The 21,093-nt window shown below is 39.5% G+C and overlaps 1 protein-coding gene across 1 annotated transcript in view; it reads right to left on the reverse strand.

The window, feature by feature from the left end:
• smg1 (SMG1 nonsense mediated mRNA decay associated PI3K related kinase) overlaps positions 1 to 11,460 on the reverse strand; it is a 148,048-nt gene extending 136,588 nt beyond the window's left edge. Inside the window, exons 1-2 of the mRNA XM_072915712.1 lie at positions 11,240 to 11,460; positions 2,270 to 2,418 (exon numbers count right to left, since the gene is read on the reverse strand). Coding sequence (XP_072771813.1) covers positions 2,270 to 2,418; positions 11,240 to 11,316 — 226 coding nt within the window. The 5' untranslated portion in view covers positions 11,317 to 11,460. The remainder of the gene's footprint in view (positions 1 to 2,269; positions 2,419 to 11,239) is intronic.
• Between the last annotated feature and the right edge of the window lie 9,633 nt (positions 11,461 to 21,093).

A 21,093-nucleotide genomic window follows, 5' to 3' on the forward strand; every position in this document is an offset into this window, starting at 1 on the left:
CCCAATATGTGCTTGAACCGTGAATTTGTCACATGGGGTAACTCAAGTGCTCATAATTCAACTATATTGAACACTATTTTTTGCTCCCTCACAGTCATTTTTGGGAAGCACACCGTTTTTTTCAAGCCGATACAGATAACTTTCCAGTTCTTAAGGCCGATAAGGTAACTTATTTGTATCTACCATTTCGAAAATTTGATTTAACTGTAGTTTGTGCACACTTTTCTTTGCGGCTGGCTTTGGTGGCAGCTTCTCTAGCGGCGCTGATGTCGGCTTAGGTTTTCCAAACACCGTTGAAGCTATGCTGGCCTTTCTGGTGGTGAAATGTTTGTAGAACATTTGGTGCAAATAGGGCTGCAACTAACGATTAATTTGATAATCGATTAATCTGTCGATTATTACTTCGATTAATCGATTAATAATCGGATAAAAGAGACAAACTACATTTCTATCCTTTCCAGTATTTTATTGGAAAAAAACAGCATACTGGCACCATGTTCTTTCAACTTGCCAAATAAAACAAGGAAAATCTTACAAAAATGCACACTTTTGACACCCCTGCTATAGATAATAAAAAAAAAAAGTGATAAATCTATGGATAAAAAGCTGAACCTGGCGACGCATGCGCTTTTATCACAACTCTCTCTCTCTCTCTGTCTCTGCCCCTCTCTCACCAATGCTGCTGCGCCACAATTTGTATTTTTTTTAACCCCTTCTTAACCCTGAACGTACATTGAAAATACACGCAACACTAACTCAAAATGCCAGACATTTGAGGCATTTAAGAAACTCCGCCCTGACAGCTCCGCAAAAGAGGACATGTCCGGTGAAAAGAGGACGTATGGTCAGGACCTAACCCGGTCGCTGCTAGTCCTCTTTTGCTAGCATGCTAACAGCTAACGGGCTAGGATAGACTGACCATACGTCCTCTTTTCACCGGACATGTCCTCTTTTGCGGAGCTGTCAGGGCGGAGTTTCTTAAATGCCTCAAATGTCCGGCATTTTGAGTATTGTTTACACAACGTGCGTTACGCTACTTAATATGTCCGTGTGGAAACTCGTTCGGCACACCTCTGCACCGAAATGAAACCCCCGTACCGAAACGGTTCGATACAAATACACGTACCGTTACACTCCTATTATTTTGATTATTGTTTCTCAGCTGTTTTTAAATGTCGCAGTTTATAGATAAAAGTAAAAAAAAAAAAAAAAAACGTAGCCTGTGCGCATGCGCATAGCATAGATCCAACGAATCGATGACTAAATGAATCGACAACTATCTTTATAATCAATTTTAATCGATTTAATCGATTAGTTGTTGCAGCCCTAGTGCACATAGCACATGAAAACAGCACAGTACGGGTAACCTCGCCTTGTTTGAGCGGTTTTTACTTTTTTATTTTAAATCACAGCTATTTTTTTAATGTTGTCAGATGCATCATTATGTCATAATTCTTCATATCAGCTTGAGAATAATCAGTCTGATATTCATTGTGCACTTCTACCTAATTTATTTACTTATTTTAATGTATTATTAAAATATGTGCAGTACAGGCCAAAAGTTTGGACACACCTTCTCATTTTAATGTGTTTTCTTTATTTTCATGAATATTTACATTGTAGATTGTCACTGAAGGCATCACAACTATGACACCCGTTAAGTGAAAACCTTTTCAGGTGACTACCTCTTGAATCTCATCGAGAGAAGGCCAAGAGTGTGCAAAACAGTAATCAGAGCAAAGGGTGGCTATTTTGAAGAAACTAGAATATAAACCATGTTTTCAGTTATTTCACCTTTTTTTGTTAAGTACATAACTCCACAAGTGTTCATTCATAGTTTTGATGCCTTCAGTGACAATCTACAATGTAAATAGTCATGGAAATAAAGAAAACACATTGAATGAGGAGAAGGTGTGTCCAAACTTTTGGCCTGTACTGTATCTTAAACCAACAATATGACAATATGTTACATGATACTCAAACTATCTGTGTTGGCCCTGCGATGAGATGGCGACTTGTCCAGGTTGTACCCTGCCTTCCGCCCGAATGCAGCTGAGATAGGCTCTCGCACCCCCCGCAACCCCAAAAGGGACAAGCGGTAGACAATGGATGGATGGATGGAAACTATTAACACTAAAACAAATACTAAGTGACTATCCATGTTCAGAAACCTCAGGTAAAGAACGCAAAAGTTAACCATGATGAGAATGGGGTACTATTGTATGTTGTTTATACAAAGAAAAGAACATTTAAAAACAGCAAAACTCACCCTCTTCCTGAAGTTCATTTGCAACAACGAAGGCATGGCTGGTCACCACTGGCTGTTCTGCCAAGCTGGAAGGCAAAGTGTCCGAAAATGTTGCAGAGCCGAGCTCTCCGGACCTCACACCGTCCTCGAAGGATGATACACTATCAACTCTGGATAAAAAGATGAATACAGACGTGAGAAAGATAATGTGCAACATGCAAATGTAAAGGTCACGTCTGCTTGGGGTTCCCTTAAGACAAAATCATTACATGAATACAATTAAACACTCATTTTTATACTGAGGTGTTGTGTTTGATTAGTTTGCAAAAAGTTATAAGATGCTACGTGAAATATTTTGACCATAACTGCTGCCCAGTGTTTCCATGCTTGCAATTAGGGATGTCCCGATCCAGGTTTTTGCACTTCCGATCCGATACCGATATTGTTTTTGCATTGCCGATCCGAAACCGATACTGACCGATACCGATACTGACCGATACTGGCCTATCCGAGCATGTATTAAAGTTTAAAGTTATTTAGCCTACTTAGTTGTCAGAATCATGTTGAACAGGGTTTTAGTACTCTTGATAACAACTAGCCAGCTGAATTAGTGGAGTTTGAATAATACACAATGGTTGGTAACAAGAAACTGACCTGTTTTTTCAAGGATAAACACAAAATAGACAAAATTATACATGACAAACAGAAATGGCATCATTGAAACTAGGTCTGGGCGATATGGCTTTTTTTTAATATTGCGATATTTTAAGGCCATATTGCGATACACGATATATATCTCGATATTTTGCCTTAGCCTTAAATGAACACTTGATGCATATAATCACAGCAGTATGATGATTCTATGTGTTTTGATTGATTGAGACTTTTATTAGTAGGTTGCACAGTGAAGTACATATTCCGTACAATTGACCACTAAATGGTAACACCCGAATAAGTTTTTCAACTTGTTTAAGTCGGGGTCCACTTAAATTGATTCATGATACAGATATATACTATCAGATATATACTATCATCATAATACAGTCATCACACAAGATAATCACATTGAATTATTTACATTATTTATAATCCGGGGTGTGGAGGGGGGCGTCGGATGTAAGTGTCAAAAAGACAGCCAAAAGAGTTTGATATGAGAATAAATCTAAAGTTAAAATATAGGGTAGAAATGCACCCATTTGCAGGAAATGTAGTCTTGATTTTCAAAATGTTCTTTCAAGGATTGCATGTCTACATTAAAACATTCTTCTTCATACTGCATTAGTATATGCTACTTTTAAACTTTCATGCAGAGAAGGAAATCACAACTAAAAAAATCACTAATTTTTTTCATACGGTGTTGATCTAGAAATTTTTGCCTCTGCATTTGGATGGTGTGGACGTGTGGCACCGAATGGAGATAAGCGTCTCAACAGACGTCACAATATTTGAACAATGATGACGAAAACTGTTGTCTGTCGTGTCCGTGTGTCGAAAATTGTTATGCGCTTATTTTTTTATTTGATTTTGTGCGTGGCATATAATTGCTATGCGCAGTGGACGCTTGAGCAGTTTGCAATTGCACAGGCGCGCACCTTAGAGGGAGCGTTGCTCGCACGGCTGCGCTAGCATCACAGCTAACGTTAGCCATGATGCTACCTCTCTGCTCGGGGAGGACGTATACGTATGTGACGAATGACGTGACAGTATGTGACGTATGACGTGACAGTATGTGACGTGTGTAAGAAGGTGCGCTTGCTGTCTGTGAGAGGGAGACACAGTAAAGAGTGAGAAGAGCCTGTAGTGTAATGCCAGCAGCTAAAAGCAACTGCGTGAGAATTCACAGACCTGTGGATGTGTTGAAGGTGTGCTGGAAAATGCAGAACGGAAATTAGGGAGCAGCAGAAAAGTGGAATGTATTATTTAAATCGGTGCTTTGGAAAACACGGACCGGAGTTTTTTTAAACTGGATCTGGATCGGCATTTTCCCATGCCTTGCCGATACGCAATTTTTGGCAAATATCGGATCGGGACATCCCTACTTGCAATGCAGTTCTTCCATGCTGTTGTAATAAACAGATCTGGAAACTAAAGATAAGATCTGCAAATCTGGAAACAAACAAACAAACAAACAAAAACTAACTAAAAAAAAAAAAAAAAGACAAAAAAGTTAACTACTTTTTTTTTTTTACAATATTCCAAGAAAACCCTTTAATACATGCTTGCTTGCTTAACATGCTTATGAGGAGCAAAGTTAGAGAGTCACTGCTATAATGTTTGACCATAAATGTATTTCTCATTTATGTCCATGCAAACCCAGGCAATTAAACAAAACCATCGCAAGTAGGAGTGCACAATAAAAAATCGATGTGTTGTTTATTCTTATTAAGTAATTAGTTAGCCGTTACTATGTCACAGCACTTTTCGTTCATTTTGTTCGTTAACGTTAGGTTTATATCCTCACGCTTGTGCGTGGTGAAAGATGGAGCTTTTACTCGCTCACTGTCTGTTAAGTCTAAAACTGCTGTTCAACCACCCATCCGCCATACCAAAGTAGCTCAGTCCGCACGGGCTATGAGGAGTAGCTTAACATTTGACAAACCAAGTGATCAGCAGAGAGGAGCGATCGCTAGCTGCTGTGCTAAGTCGCTAACAGAACTGAACAACATAAAACAGATGAGATTAGTGATAAAGTCGCTACAAGGAGAGATATATAGAATAGAATAGAATGGACTTTATTGTCATTATATTTGCATATAACGAGATTAAGGACTCCAACTTAAGGTGCGGTAGTGGAAACAAATAAGGGGTAAAAATAAATTACACAAGCTGTAATAAAGAAAAAACTAACAATTGAAATAAACAGACTACCGTATTTTTCGGAGTATAAGTTGCACCGGAGTATAAGTCGCACCTGCCGAAAATGCATAATAAAAAAGGAAAAAAACATATAAGTCGCACTGGAGCCCGGCCAAACTATGAAAAAAACTGCGACTTATAGTCCAAAAAATACGGTACTATCCAATAAAAATAATAAGCAATCCTGTACAATACACAAAACACTATATAAATACAAAATACTGTACAATATACAGAACAAGACAAGAGTACCGGAGTAATAAATAACAATCAGTGTCAGATGTATTGCACTCGAAGGGTAATATTGCACAGTAGGGTATTAGGGTAGGATATTGTATAGGGGTGAATTATTATTATAAGTTAAAGTTGGTAAGTTGTCAAGCAAATTGATGTATTTTTAAATAAAGCTCTAGTCACTCCCCAATAGCCAAATGCAGTCGCTGACCAAAGCATTGCATCACTTGAGGATCGGGGAGTCGAGAAGTCGACACCGCGCCTCTATATTTAAAAAAAGAAGAAGTTTGTTTTGCCGCGTCATTGTGCGCTAGAGAAGCCTACATAAACACGCAATGGCCGGGGTTGAGCCAAAGAGGATGCCCTGTGCTTCGCAGAGAAGCGCAAACGGCCGTAACAAAGGCACATCAAAAGGTACCGGTGTGACGAATTGCTGGTCTTGTTTTAAATATAAACCATTTTCTAAAATATACCGGTATTAACTTTAATACCGGTATGCCGCACAGCCCTAGTCAGAATTTCAACTGGAATGCCCCTCGAGGTCAGATTTCCAACTCGGAAAGTCGGAGCATTCTCACCACCCCCAAGTTGAATTCAAAGATGGCTGCCTTGGATGTAGGGCTGCAACTAATGATTAATTTGATAATCGATTAATCTGTTGATTATTACTTCGATTAATCGATTAATAATCGGATAAAAGAGACAAACTGCATTTCTATCCTTTCCAGTATTTTATTTTTTTTAAAACAGCATACTGGCACCATACTTATTTTGATTATTGTTTCTCAGCTGTTTGTACATGTTGCAGTTTATAAATAAAGGTTTCTTAAAAAAAAATAAAAACAATTTTAATGAAAAAAATTTAATATATATATATATATATATATATATATATATAATAAATTGCCTCTGCGCATAGCATAGATACAACGAATCGATGACTAAATTAATCGCCAACTATTTTTATAATCGATTAGTTGTTGCAGCCCTACTTGGATGTAAACAATATACAGTACAGGCCAAAAGCTTGTACACACCTTCTCATTCAATGCGTTTTCTTTAATTCCATGACTATTTACATTGTAGATTGTCACTGAAGGCATTACAACTATGAATGAACACATGTGGAGTTATGTACTTAAAAGTGAAATAACTGAACACGTTTTTTACTCTAGTTTCTTCAAAATAGCCACCCTTTGCTCTGATTACTGCTTTGCACACTCCTGGCATTCTCTCGATGAGCTTCAAGCATACCTGTGAAGTGAAAACCATTTCAGGTGACTACCTCTTGAAGCTCATCCAGAGAATGCCAAGAGTGTGCGAAAAAGTAATCAGAGCAAAGGGTGGCTATTTTGAAGCAACTAGAACATGGGTGTCAAACTCTGGCCCGCGGGCCAAATTTGGCCCGCCGTGTAATTTCATTTGGCCCTTGAGGCAATATCAAATTAACATTAGAGCTGGCCAAACAAGAATGACAAACACATTTCGGGAGAACATCCGCACCGTAACACAACAAACACAACAGAACAAATACCCAGAACCCCTTGCAGCACTAACTCTTCCGGGTCGCTACAATATACACCCCCGCTACCACCAAACCCCGCCCACCTGAGCCCCGACATTAATGAACTAGCATCCTAGAAAAGATGCCAGGTTGGGCACATCAGATTAGATCAGTGTGTCGCAAACTGAGCAGTAAAAAGGCCTGAATGGTTGATTTATTCATTGTTATTTTATTTTCAAATTTATTAGCCTGTGGAAAAAGTTAATGTTGATATTTACCTCAGAAAACTGCAGATAGAAAAGAGGCATGTTTTTTGGTTTGTTTTTTGAAAGTTAATTTTGCACTATTAAGTTATATAAGCGTTGCTTGTTCCATATTCAGTGTTAAAGCAAATCATTGTAGCAAACTGAGCAATAATTAACGTTTTATTCATGCACTTTCTCTTGCTACTTCAAGGCTTGAATGTTTGATTCATTTATTATTATTTTATTTTCAAATTTATTATTAGCCTGTGGAAAAAGTTTATTTTGATATTTACCTCAGAAGGCTGCAAATAGAAAAGAGGCATTCAATTTTTATTTGATATACCATTGATATTTTTTAATAATTATTATTATTATTATTTGAAACTCGATTTTGCATGTCACTATAAAGTTATATAAGCCTTGCTTGTTCAATATTCAATGCAAAACTTGTTTGGGTCCCTATTAAAAGGTTAATTTGTTCAACCTTGGCCCGCGGCTTTGTTCAGTTTTAAATTTTGGCCCACTCTGTATTTGGGTTTGACATCCCTGAACTAGAATAAAAAACACGTTTTCAGTTATTTCACCTTTTTTGTTAAGTACATAACTCCACATGTGTTTATTCATAGTTTTGATGCCTTCAGTGACAATCTACGATGCAAATAGTCATGAAAATAAAGAAAACTAATTGAATGAGGTGTGTCCAAACTTTTGGCCTTTACTGTACACGTTTATAAAATCCATTATTAGCACTTCTGATTAGTTTCTGTCACACTAAATTCCATTTACAATGTATTGTTGGATATGTATACCGTATTTTTCGGAGTATAAGTCGCACCGGCCGAAAATGCATAATAAAGAAGGAAAAAAACATATAAGTCGCACTGGAGTATAAGTCGCATTTTTTGGGGAAATGTATTTGATAAAAGCCAACACCAAGAATAGACATTTGAAAGGCAATTTAAAATAAATAAAGAATAGTGAACAACAGGCTGAATAAGTGTACGTTATATGAGGCATAAATAACCAACTGGTATGTTAACGTAACTTATTATGGTAAGAGTCATTCAAATAACTATAACATATAGAACATGCTATACGTTTACCAAACAATCTGTCACTCCTAATCGCTAAATCCCATGAAATCTTATACGTCTAGTCTCTTACGTGAATGAGCTAAATAATATTATTTGATATTTTACGCTAATGTGTTAATAATTTCACACATAAGTCGCTCCTGAGTATAAGTCGCACCCCCGGCCAAACTATGAAAAAAAACTGCGACATATAGTCCGAAAAATACGGTACATGGCAAAGTTACTGTAGTGTAAACTAATTTTTTTAATGTGGTATACATACATATTTATACATTTTACATCACTTACAATAGCATCTGTGTTTCCTGTTCATCCAGCGTGTTTGAAGGTTCCAGAAATAGTGCAAAACTTCCCATAAGTTGTTTATGTTCAGAAAAGGCAAGCACAAAAATAGCTTTCGTGAAAGCGGCCATCGTGATTTCCGACCTCGTACTGTAACGTTCACAACTAAACAGTTCTGTCATTCCCAACTCCGACTTCTAACTTCCGAGGTAAATGGAACGCACCATAAATCTCTGCCATATACGGAGATATCCCCTGATGTCACAATTGGGGCTAAAAGTCACAAATTAGGCAAATTCCAAACAGCGTGTTTAGAGGAAGTATGAAGGAAGACAGGAAGTTTTATAAATATCTCTGACATGCCTCCATGGTTTGATTTAAAATGGTCAGGACGTATGCAGATCCCAAATACACAAAAACAGGTATATGGTAATACTTGTATAGCGCTTCTCTACCTTTTTTTTTAAGGAACTCAAAGCGCTTTGACACTATTTCCACATTCACTCATTCACACACACATTCACACACTGATGGCGGGTACCTATGGGTAGTGTGAGAGTCCAGTCCATAGTGGATCTACCAGAATAGTGTGAGAGTCTAAGATAAGAAAAAGGTAAAACGCTGGGGAAGGAGATGAGTAAAAAAATACAATCGAGACTGGGCTCCTAAGGGGGCCTAGTCTGGAGTGGGAAAAAAAACTCCATGCAATGCACACATAAACACGTTACATTTAATCACGACAACTCGCAATAGAGAGAAATGCGACCGCACTCACCAGAGGCAAGACAGAAAGGATCTAACATAATAGTGTGAGAGTCCAGTCCATAGTGGATCTAACATAATAGTGTGAGAGTCCAGTCCATAGTAGATCTAACATAATAATGTGAGAGTCCAGTCCATTGTGGATCTAACATAATAGTGTGAGAGTCCAGTCCATAGTGGATCTAACATAATAGTGTGAGAGTCCAGTCCATAGTGGATCCAACATAATAGTGTGAGAGTCCAGTCCATTGTGGATCTAACATAATAGTGTGAGAGTCCAGTCCATAGTGGATCTAACATAATAGTGTGAGAGTCCAGTCCATAGTGGATCTAACATAATAGTGTGAGAGTCCAGTCCATAGTGGATCTAACATAATAGTGTGAGAGTCCAGTCCATAGTGGATCCAACATAATAGTGTGAGAGTCCAGTCCATAGTGGATCTTGCATAATATTGTGAGAGTCCAGTCCATAGTGGATCTAACATAATAGTGTGAGAGTGCAGTCCATAGTGGATCTAACATAATAGTGTGAGAGTCCAGTCCATAGTGGATCTAACATAATAGTGAGAGTCCAGTCCACAGTGGATCTAACATAATAGTGAGAGTCCAGTCCATAGTGGATCTAACATAATAGTGTGAGAGTCCAGTCCATAGTGGATCTAGCATAATGTTGTGAGAATCCAGTCCATAGTGGATCTAGCATAGTATTGTGAGAGTCCAGTCCATAGTGGATCTAGCATAATATTGTGAGAGTCCAGTCCATAGTGGATCTAAAATAATAGTGTGAGAGTCCAGTCCATAGTGGAACTAACAAAATAGTGAGAGTCCAGTCCATAGTGGATCTAACATAATAGTGTGAGAGTCCAGTCCATAGTGGATCTAACATAATAGTGTGAGAGTCCAGTCCATAGTGGATCTAACATAATAGTGTGAGAGTCCAGTCCATAGTGGATCTAACATAATAGTGTGAGAGTCCAGTCCATAGTGGATCTAACATAATAGTGAGAGTCCAGTCCATAGTGGATCTAACATAATATTGTGAGAGTCCAGTCCATAGTGGATCTAACATAATAGTGAGAGTCCAGTCCATAGTGGATCTAACATAATAGTGTGAGAGTCCAGTCCATAGTGGATCTAACATATTGTTGTGAAAATCCAGTCCATCGTGGATCTAACATAATAGTGTGAGAGTCCAGTCCTTAGTGGATCTAACATAATAGTGTGAAAGTCCAGTCCATAGAACTGTGGGTTAAATCAACAAAATGATTACAGAGCGCAGCCACTGCAGCTTCTCACTGCTCCCCTCACCTCCCAGCAGGGGTTGAACAAGGGGATAGGTCAAATGCAGAGCTTAATTTCACCACACCTAGTGTGTGTGTACTTTAACTTTAAATAGGTGACAAGTGAAACGGCAAAACTTGGCGGACGTAACGAAAGTAAAAGCTTCCCAAATTAGGCCATTTCCATGGAAGTGAAAATGATAATGACTACGGCCTTCAACAATCAATTATTCGGTCGTGTTTGTCTTCAGCAAAACATGAAATGATGGAAATGTATATTGGAGGGAAGAAAAATAATAAATCTACACATTAGAGTTCTATAGAAGGCGCATCAATGCACAGCGAGGCGGGTCTGTCAGCAGCACACAAAGAGGCAAATGTTGGAGTCCAACATTCGAACACGTTAGCGCGCGTTTTGCTGTCACAAATGAAGTTGGAGCAGGTGCGATGACCGCTTGAAGCTAGCGATTAGCGTCATAGCCCCCCCACACACACTATTACAGTTTGAGGCGCACACGCCGCCCGAAACTACACGAGTGACGGGCTAATGACGACGTAAGGGTCCCCGAAGTGGCAACACCAGGCCGCGTTTAGGTGTTTAAATTGCTTGACCGGGAGGTTAAAATGTTGAAGTTTCCCTTTTTCGCGTGGCCGCGACAACTTCCCACGACACAGGCCTGGAAATAAAACAGCGCTTTATTTGTCACCAAGCAGCCCCGGAACGGAACACCAACCTGGGCTGCCAGTCATTCCGGTGTGGCTGCAGTTTGTGGGCACCGCCGAGCCGAGAACGCGAGGCTTTCCGGCTCATTACCTTTTGGAGCGCTGCATGGCCCGCTTGCAGCGGTAACGTTAACCGAGTGAAGCCGGGCTTGTGTGTCACTTTTCACCTTGTGTCAAGTAGCACACAATCGGTTAGCACTCGTTGTTACTGTTAGCTTGAGCTTGTGTTTGCTCGGTCTTCTTCGTGTTGTAAACGAGCTGCTGAATCAGCTCTTTATTTTTTGGGTCAGCGCCCCCCTGGGGTCTGATGGCGTTACTGCATCATATGGTGAGGTCTACTGCAGTGTTTTTCAACCTTTTTTTTTTGAGCCAAGGCACATTTTTGGCGTTGAAGAAAAAAAACAAAATCCAGAGGCACACCACCAGCAGAAATCAATCAATCAATGTAAATAATCAAATGTAGATACTCGTTCTTATGCTTTCTGATCTCTCTCTACAAACCCCGTTTCCATATGAGTTGGGAAATTGTGTTAGATGTAAATATAAACGGAATACAATGATTTGCAAATCCTTTTCAACCCATATTCAATTGAATGTACTACAAAGACAAGATATTTGATGTTTAAACTCATAAACTTTATTTTTTTTTTGCAAGTAATAATTAACTTAGAATTTCATGGCTGCAACACGTGCCAAAGTAGTTGGGAAAGGGCATGTTCACCAGGGGGTGATCAAGGGATGGGTCAAATGCAGATGACAAATTTCACCACACCTAGTGTGTGTGTGACAATCATTGGTACTTTAACTTCACTTTAACTTTACACACACAAACTGTAGCACACAAAAAAGCACATTTAATAAAAAAAAAACGTTTTTATGGTCTTACCTTTACTTATAAGTGCGGGAACAGTGGTGTTCGTGTTGGAGGAGTTGTGAATGAATGAAATATGAAATCCGTGCTGCAGTCTGCAGGTGTACCTAATGTTGTGCCTCCAGTGACCGCACGTCACTGGATCAGTCATACTGGAAATATGCAAACTTTGGAAAGAGATGTGCTGTTTATCATTCACAATCCTTAAGTAAGACAATAACACATATGTTTGGCTTTTTTAATGCATTTAAAATGGTTAATAAATAGCTTACAATTGAGTCAACAGATTGAAAGTCGACTGCATGTAAGTAATTCTCTCTCTCTCTCTCTCTCTCTCTCTTTCTCTCTCTATACAGTATATATATATATATATATATATATATATATATATATATATATATATATATATATATATATATATATATATATATATATATGTATGTGTGTGTGTGTGTGTGTGTGTGTGTGTGTGTGTACATATTATATTGATATGATGGAAATATAATTAATATATTGGATATCATTGGCTATTAAGAGTATGTAAAAGTTTGACTCCTACCTTGTTTAATTCCATAACGACCTCCTTAAAGTTTTGTAATCAATGAGAAATATCAAGCAGCTAAAACAAGTGTGGAGAGTGTTTTACATTTTTCCCATCATACACTGTAATGGATTTAAATGGATGTAATTTTGAAATTTTTTATGGTGTTTGGACGTTTTTCACAATATCCACAATGTTCAATGAGCAGGTTGTGTTATGTGTGACCGTGAGTGTTGACCTTTATGTTAGTTACATTTTTTTTTTTTTTTTTTTTTGCACCATTACTATGGAAGGTTGTTTGGATTTTGTCATACAGCTAAATGCTGTGCTACCATTTCGAAGCACTTTTATGGGTAATTGATATGGTTCACTCACATTATCGACAAGATGGCAGCACATATGTAGCCATCAGAGACCACCTAGTATTTAAGGTAGATTTTAAAGCATTTTGCTGTGCGATGCCATGCGAACTCATGACGTCTCGCAGGCCAAATTGAAGAGGCTGGCGGGCCGCACTTGGACCACAGGTCGTAGTTTGGACACCCCTGGTGCATGCAATTACATTTGCATGCAATACATGTATTTTTTCGGTCAAAATGGAATGTTCCAATACGTTTTGTAAGAAAATATATTGTAGTTTCTTCACGCATATTATTTCTAGGCTTTTGCGGGCCACATCACATGAATCTGGCCCCCGGGCCTTAAGTTATACACCTGTGCTCTAAAACATCCAGAAACCACCTACAATACTCCATTTTCATGTTGTGACCGGAAAATTAACCAAATATGAGTGATATTGTGATTATAAGCGCCAACGCAGACGGACTATTTTAGCAGCACATTGATAGCAGTGAGCTAACGCTAGCTTATGCTGCTATTGTTGACACTATAAACTGGGGGCTGCGTCTGCTTCATCTCAAACTTGCTAAAAGTAAATTCTAGATTATAATTCATGAAAAAATTAATTTTTTCCAAAATGAATTGTTGTTGGCTCTCACAAAGGCTGCTTGATTAGCATTGTTGTTGACGGGTAGGAAGTCTTAGGTTCCTCGCGCCGTCACACTGTCATGTGACTGGCTTCCTCATTATCTCTCAAAATGGCTCGGGAATCTCGTGAGATTGATACTATTTTGATCATATATATTTACTCGCAAACTTTGGAAGTCTTTTGGTGTCATAAATCATATACAAACCCCGTTTCTATATGAGTTGGGAAATTGTGTTAGATGTAAATATAAACGGAATACAATGATTTGCAAATCCTTTTCAACCCATATTTAGTTGAATGCACTACAAAGACAACATATTTTATGTTCAAACTCATAAACTTTATTTATTTTTTTTGCAAATATTAATTAACTTAGAATTTTATGGCTGCAACACGTGCCAAAGTAGTTGGGAAAGGGCATGTTCACCACTGTCTTACATCACCTTTTCTTTTAACAACACTCAATAAACGATTGGGAACTGAGGAAACTAATTGTTGAAGCTTTGAAAGTGGAATTATTTCCCATTCTTGTTTTATGTAGAGCTTCAGTCGTTCAACAGTCCGGGGGTCTCCGCTGTCGTATTTTACGCTTCATAATGCGCCACACATTTTTGATGGGAGACAGGTCTGGACTGCAGGCGAGCCAGGAAAGTACCCGCACTCTTTTTTTACGAAGCCATGCTTTTGTAACACGTGCTGAATGTGGCTTGGCATTGTCTTGCTGAAATAAGCAGGGGCGTCCATGAAAAAGACGGCGCTTAGATGGCAGCATATGTTGTTCCAAAACCTGTATGTACCTTTCAGCATTAATGGTGCCTTCACAGATGTGTAAGTTACCCATGCCTTGGGCACTAATGCACCCCCATACCATCACAGACGCTAGCTTTTGAACTTTGCGTCGATAACAGTCTGGATGGTTCGCTTCCCCTTTGGTCCAGATGACACGATGTCGAATATTTCCAAAAACAATTTGAAATGTGGACTCGTCAGACCACAGAACACTTTTCCACTTTGCATGAGTCCATCTTACATGATCTCGGGCCCAGAGAAGCCAGCGGCGTTTCTGGATGTTGTTGATAAATGGCTTTCGCTTTGCATAGTAGAGCTTTAACTTGCACTTACAGATGTAGCGACCAACTGTATTTAGTGACAGTGGTTTTCTGAAGTGTTCCCGAGCCCATGTGGTGATATCCTTTAGAGATTGATGTCGGTTTTTGATACAGTGCCGTCTGAGGGATCGAAGGTCAATGTTGGTTTCCGGCCATGCTGCTTACGTGGAGTGATTTCTCCAGATTCTCTGAACCTTTTGATGATATTATTCACCGTAGATGTTGAAATCCCTAAATTTCTTGCAATTGCACTTTGAGAAACGTTGTTCTTAAACTGTTTGACTATTTGCTCACGCAGTTGTGGACAAAGGGGTGTACCTCGCCCCATCCTTTCTTGTGAAAGACTGAGCATTTTTTGAGAAGCTGTTTTTATACCCAATCATGGCACCCACCTGTTCCCAATTAGCCTGCACACCTGTGGGATGTTCCAAATACGTGTTTGATGAACATTCCTCAACTTTATCAGTATTTATTGCCACCTTTCCCAACTTCTTTGTCACGTGTTGCTGGCATCAAATTCTAAAGTTAATGATTATTTGCAAAAAAAAAATGTTTATCAGTTTGAACATCAAATATGTTGTCTTTGTAGCATATTCAACTGAATATGGGTTGAAAATGATTTGCAAATCATTGTATTCCGTTTATATTTACATCTAACCCAATTTCCCAACTCATATGGAAACGTGGTTTGTATATATGATAGTAGCGTCAATATAGACGCAATTTGTTTTTCCACTCTACTGGTCACTTTAAAAGGCTTTGACCGTGTAAGCAGGCGGCCCGTCAAGAATTTACAAAGGAGGAACATTGACTAGTGGTGTCAGGCTTGAGGAAACATATTGAGAGAGTCTGTGAGTTTAGGCCGGATTGCACAGGGCTGGATGATGCACTCAACTACAAAATGACCAACGAGCCTGAAAAGAGTTCAAAGATTCAACCGCCAATGGTGCGTCACGAGTTGACAGCAAAACCTTCTGTCCCAGCCGGTAGGAGGGAGTAGGAATCCGGAATGTGAGAATGTAGCTCAAACAGATCTCGAGAGTGAAACGAATCTACGGCAGGGGGGCAAAGCAGACCAGAAACAAAGTCAACAAGTCCGGGCCGCAAAAAGCAATGGTTGAAGCAGGAACAATGTCAAGTTAGCCTCCAGAAACACTGGTGAACCTCCATCCAGAGTTCACGGAACACATAGAGGAAACATGGACATTGTTGAGAGGATGGAAAGCGTCAATAACCCACACCACAGGTAAAATGGTCACTACAGGTTGCAAAGAACACTGTACTGGGTGTCTGTTTGCCGGTTAAAGTTAAAGTACCAATGATTGTCACACCATACTTGCCAACCCTCCCGGATTTTCCGGGAGACTCCCGAAATTCAGCGCCTCTCCCGAAAACCTCCCGGGACAAATTTTCACCCGAAAAACTCCCGAAATTCAGGCGGACCTGAGTGACGTGTTGACAACACACAACAACAGTGTCTACCGTAAAGCAGTTCGTCTGCCGTAAACAGCAATGTTGTGACACTTTTAAACAGGACAATACTGCCATCTACTGTACATGCATATGTGACCCACCCATAATGTGTCACATTTTTGTGTTGATTTATTTATTTTATTTTGTGGTTTGAATTCGTTTTTGGAGCTGTCATTACACATTTATCAGTATTCACATTGGTCAGTAGGGGGCAGTAGGGCGTTTCTTCCCAATTGAATGCTATCACCTGCAGACCGGAAGTGGCTTGTCATTCTGATGAGCGCGACCAGTCTGTGAACAATTGAAACGTCCTGTGTGCTTTTTCCTCCTGTATAACAGGTTAGTTTTGGTGAATCAACTCACTGAATAATATCCATGTGATCTTTATGAGTTTAAGTACACATTCTGATGGTGGAGCCTAACTCTAAAGTGTTTGTGAGTTGTAGTTTGTAAATGAACACTGAAATTAAAGTATTTATTTTATATATATATATATATATATATATATATATATATATATATATATATATATATATATATATATATATATAGCTAGAATTCACTGAAAGTCAAGTATTTCTTATATATATATATATATATATATATATATATCTTAACCACGCCCCCAACCACGCCCCCCGCCCCACCCCCGACCACGCCCCACCTCCCGAAATCGGAGGTCTCAAGGTTGGCAAGTATGTGTCACACACACACTAGGTGTGGCGAAATTATTCTCTGCATTTGACCCATCACCCTTGATCATCCCCTGGGAGGTGAGGGGAGCAGTGGGCAGCAGCGGTGGCCGTGCCCGGGAATCATTTCTTGCATGCAACCAGGGCAGTGTGTGAGAGTGAAATAAAACCAGGTGAGGAACATGGCAAGAGTTGATCCATTTGGGTGGAGCAGAGTTAGACTAGAGTTAGAAGCGGCTGGCAGCCAACAACTACCTAAATTGTTCAGTAGTTACGCTCATCCAAGGTAATCAAAAAGGTCAACCAACGAATGAGATTTCTCTACAGAATCTCCTCTCTGGTCAACAAAAGCACCATGAATATTCTAGCGGGAACTCTCATTCAACCCTTTTTCGATTACGCTTGCACCTCCAAAACCCTCAAATGTAGACTACAAACATCCCAGAACAAGCTAGTCAGGTTACTTAGAGACCGGGGGTCAGCAACCCGCGGCTCTCGAGCCTCATTCGGCTCTTTAGTGCCGCCCTAGTGGCTCTCTGGAGCATTTTTTAAAGAGAATTGAAAATGGAAAAAGATAGGGGGAAAAATACAAACAAATGCAACAGTTTACATTTTCCACTCCTTCGTTGTCTGATTTTGTCCACCAAAAGTTTTATACTGTGTATGAATGAACAAAGGTGCGCTTTGTTGATGTTGGAGTGCTAATCAGCCATATTTGGTCAGAGCATGACTGCAAGCTAATCAATGCTAACATGCTATTTAGGCTAGCTGTATGTACATATTGCATCATTATGCCTCATTTGTAGGTATATTTGAGCTCATTTAATATCCTTTACTTGTATGCTCTTTGTATATAATTTAGTTTTGTATGTCTCATGACATTATCTGTAAGTAATATTGGCTGCCTTTCAGATAGTTCAGATAGTTCAGATATTTATTCTATTTATTCTATTTTATTTTTATTTTTATTTTATCGTGTTCTGTTTGTGTTGTGTTGTGTTTGCTCGGTACTCGTTTTATCTTTTAACCTGTTCATTGTACAGCACTTTGGCTACCCCTGTGGTAAATTTTAAATGTGCTTTATAAATAAAGTTGAGTTGAGTTGAGTTGAGTAGTTGTTTGCGTGCCATGTTGTTCCAGACCACAGCAAACATTACCTAGCGTGTCAAAGATTGTAATAAAGCTATTAAAAGAAGACAGCCTGCCGTTTCCTTTAACTTGGACACACACAGATTTGCTTCAGCCTGCGACACATACCGGTAGTCATTTTGATAGTAGGCTAATATAGACACATACATCATGTGTTGCCTTCATTATAACACTTATATACGGCTTTTAATTTTTTGCGGCTCCAGACAGATTTGTTTTTTGTATTTTTGGTCCAATTTGGCTCTTTCAACGTTTTGGGTTGCCGACCCCTGTTCTAGACCTCCACCCCAGATCACACCTCACTCCTACCCACTTCTCCAAAGTGGGCTGGCTCAGGGTGGAGGACAGAGTAAAACAACTTGCACTGAGCCTAGTCTATAAAATCCGCTACACCTCCCTGATACCGAAGTACATGTCAAACTACTTCCATAACGTAAATGACCGCCATAACCACAACCCAGATTCCGATCTAACAAAGGTCTTAACTCATTCTCCTTCTATGCCACATCAATATGGAATGCACTCCCAACAGGTGTAAAAGAAAGGGCATCTCTATCCTCCTTCAAAACCGCACTAAAACAACACCTCCAGGCAACTTCAACCCTAGACTAACACCCTCCCCCCACCACATCCCACCTCCCCGGATTGTTTTCTTATGCTTTCTGAACTCACTATGTTCACTGCTCGCTGTACATATCCTACGAAGTCAGACCTACACTGTTTCAATGTCCATTTCTCAGATGATGCAATTGTTGATGACTGAAGTGTTGATATCAACCAAACCTAACCCCCCCACCCCTCCAGATCCCACCCCCAGATTGTAAATAATGTAAATAATTCAATGTATATACTCTGATGATTAACTTGTGTGATGACTGTATTATGATGATAGTATATATTTGTACCATGAATTGATTTACGTTGACCCCGACTTAAACAAGTTGGAAAACTTATTGGGGTGTTACCATTTAGTGGTCAATTGTACGGAATATGTACTGTACTGTGCAATCTACTGATAAAAGTTTCAATCAATCCACACTCAGATGATAGGAGACTAAGGTGCAGTGGTCTAGCTTCTGGTTAAAGCCGGACATCATGGCACCAATACCAGAGTCAGAAACGTCAACTTCAAGGATACATTTCAAAAAAGGATTAGGATGGGCCGCAGTTGCTCAGTCCATAAGGACTTGAGCTTTGGAACAGACTGGTCCGAGTATGAGTCCTTCTGCGGACAAACATTGCAACTAGTTGCTAGAGAGTTGCTAGTCTGCTTTCTGACTACTGTCCAAATAAATGCCAGCGTTTTAGTGGGACCAAAAACACATGACAAGGTATTAAAAATGTCAAACGGGAGTGCTAAACACCATTTTCTATTGAACAGAGAGGATACAAAGCTCGGATTGTCGATTGTCAACAAAACTTCCTGAAAAGGCTCTCACACACACTTTTTGCTTCTGTGCCTTGAACGCATCAAAGGAAATCCCAGCAACACCTCATTGACATCTGAAGGCAGTAGGAGCTGAGTTGTATTTTATGCATCCACCACCAGAGGTCACTCAAAGGCATTACATGGTTACCTTTTTGTTTGTTGATGTTTTTGTTAAAGTTAAAGTTAAAGTTAAAGTACCAATGATTGTCACACACACAGTAGGTGTGGTGAAATTTGTCCTCTGCATTTGACCCATCCCCTTGTTCACCCCCTGGGAGGTGAGGGGAGCAGTGGGCAGCAGCGGTGCCAGGGCCCGGGAATCATTTTTGGTGTTTTAACCCCCAATTCCAACCCTTGATGCTGAGTGCCAAGCAGGGAGGTAATGGGTCCCATTTTTATAGTCTTTGGTATGACTCGGCCGGAGTTTGAACTCACAACCTACCGATCTCAGGGCGGACACTCTAACCACTAGGCCAGTGGTTCTCAAATGGGGGTACCCGTACCCCTAGGGCAGGGGTCGGCAACCCGCGGCTCTAGAGCCGCATGCGGCTCTTTAGCGCCGCCCTAGTGGCTCTCTGGAGCTTTTTCAAAAATGTATGAAAAATGGAAAAAGTTGAGGGGGGAAAAAATAATTTTTTGTTTTAATATGGTTTCTGTAGGAGGACAAACATGACACAAACCTCCCTAATTGTTATAAAGCACACTGTTCATATTAAACATGCTTCACTGATTAGAGTATTTGGCGAGCGCCGTTTTGTCCTACTAATTTTGGCAGTCCTTGAACTCACCTTAGTTTGTTTACATGTATAACTTTCTCCGACTTTCTAGGACGTGTTTTATGCCACTCCTTTTTCTGTCTCATGTTGTCCACCAAACTTTTAACGTTGTGCATGAATCCACAAAGGTGAGTTTTGTTGATGTTATTGACTTGTGTGGAGTGCTAATCAGACATATTTAGTCACTGCATGACTGCGAGCTAATCGATGCTAACATGCTATTTAGGCTAGCTATATGTACATATTGCATCATTATGCCTCATTTGTAGCTATATTTGAGCTCATTTAGTTTCCTTTAAGTCATATTAATTCAATTTATATCTCATGACACACTATCTATGTAATATGGCTTTTACTTTTTTGCGGCTCCAGACAGATTTGTTTTTGTATTTTTGGTCCAATATGGCTCTTTCAACATTTTGGGTTGCCGACCCCTGCCCTAGGGGTACGTGAGATTTTTTTTAAATATTCTAAAAATAGCAACAATTCAAAAATCCTTTATAAATATAAATAAAAACCTATCTTTTTTTCCAAATAGTTCAAGAAAGACCACTACAAATGAGCAATATTTTGCACTGTTATACAATTTAATAAATCAGAAACTGATGACATAGTGCTGGATTTTACTTCTTTATCTCTCTTTTTTCAACCAAAAATGCTTTGCTCTGATTAGGGGGTACTTGAATTAAAAAAAAATTCACACTGAAAAAATGTTGAGAACCACTGCACTAGGCCATGGATAATGGAGTCATTCAGGCCCGGCCCTAACCAATCTGGCGCCCTAGGCAAGATTTTAGGTGGCGCCCCCCCACATCGGCAGTGAAGTGTATATACTCA

This window comes from Nerophis lumbriciformis, linkage group LG22 (genome assembly GCF_033978685.3).
Source record: "Nerophis lumbriciformis linkage group LG22, RoL_Nlum_v2.1, whole genome shotgun sequence".
In the NCBI taxonomy this organism is placed as follows: domain Eukaryota; kingdom Metazoa; phylum Chordata; class Actinopteri; order Syngnathiformes; family Syngnathidae; genus Nerophis; species Nerophis lumbriciformis.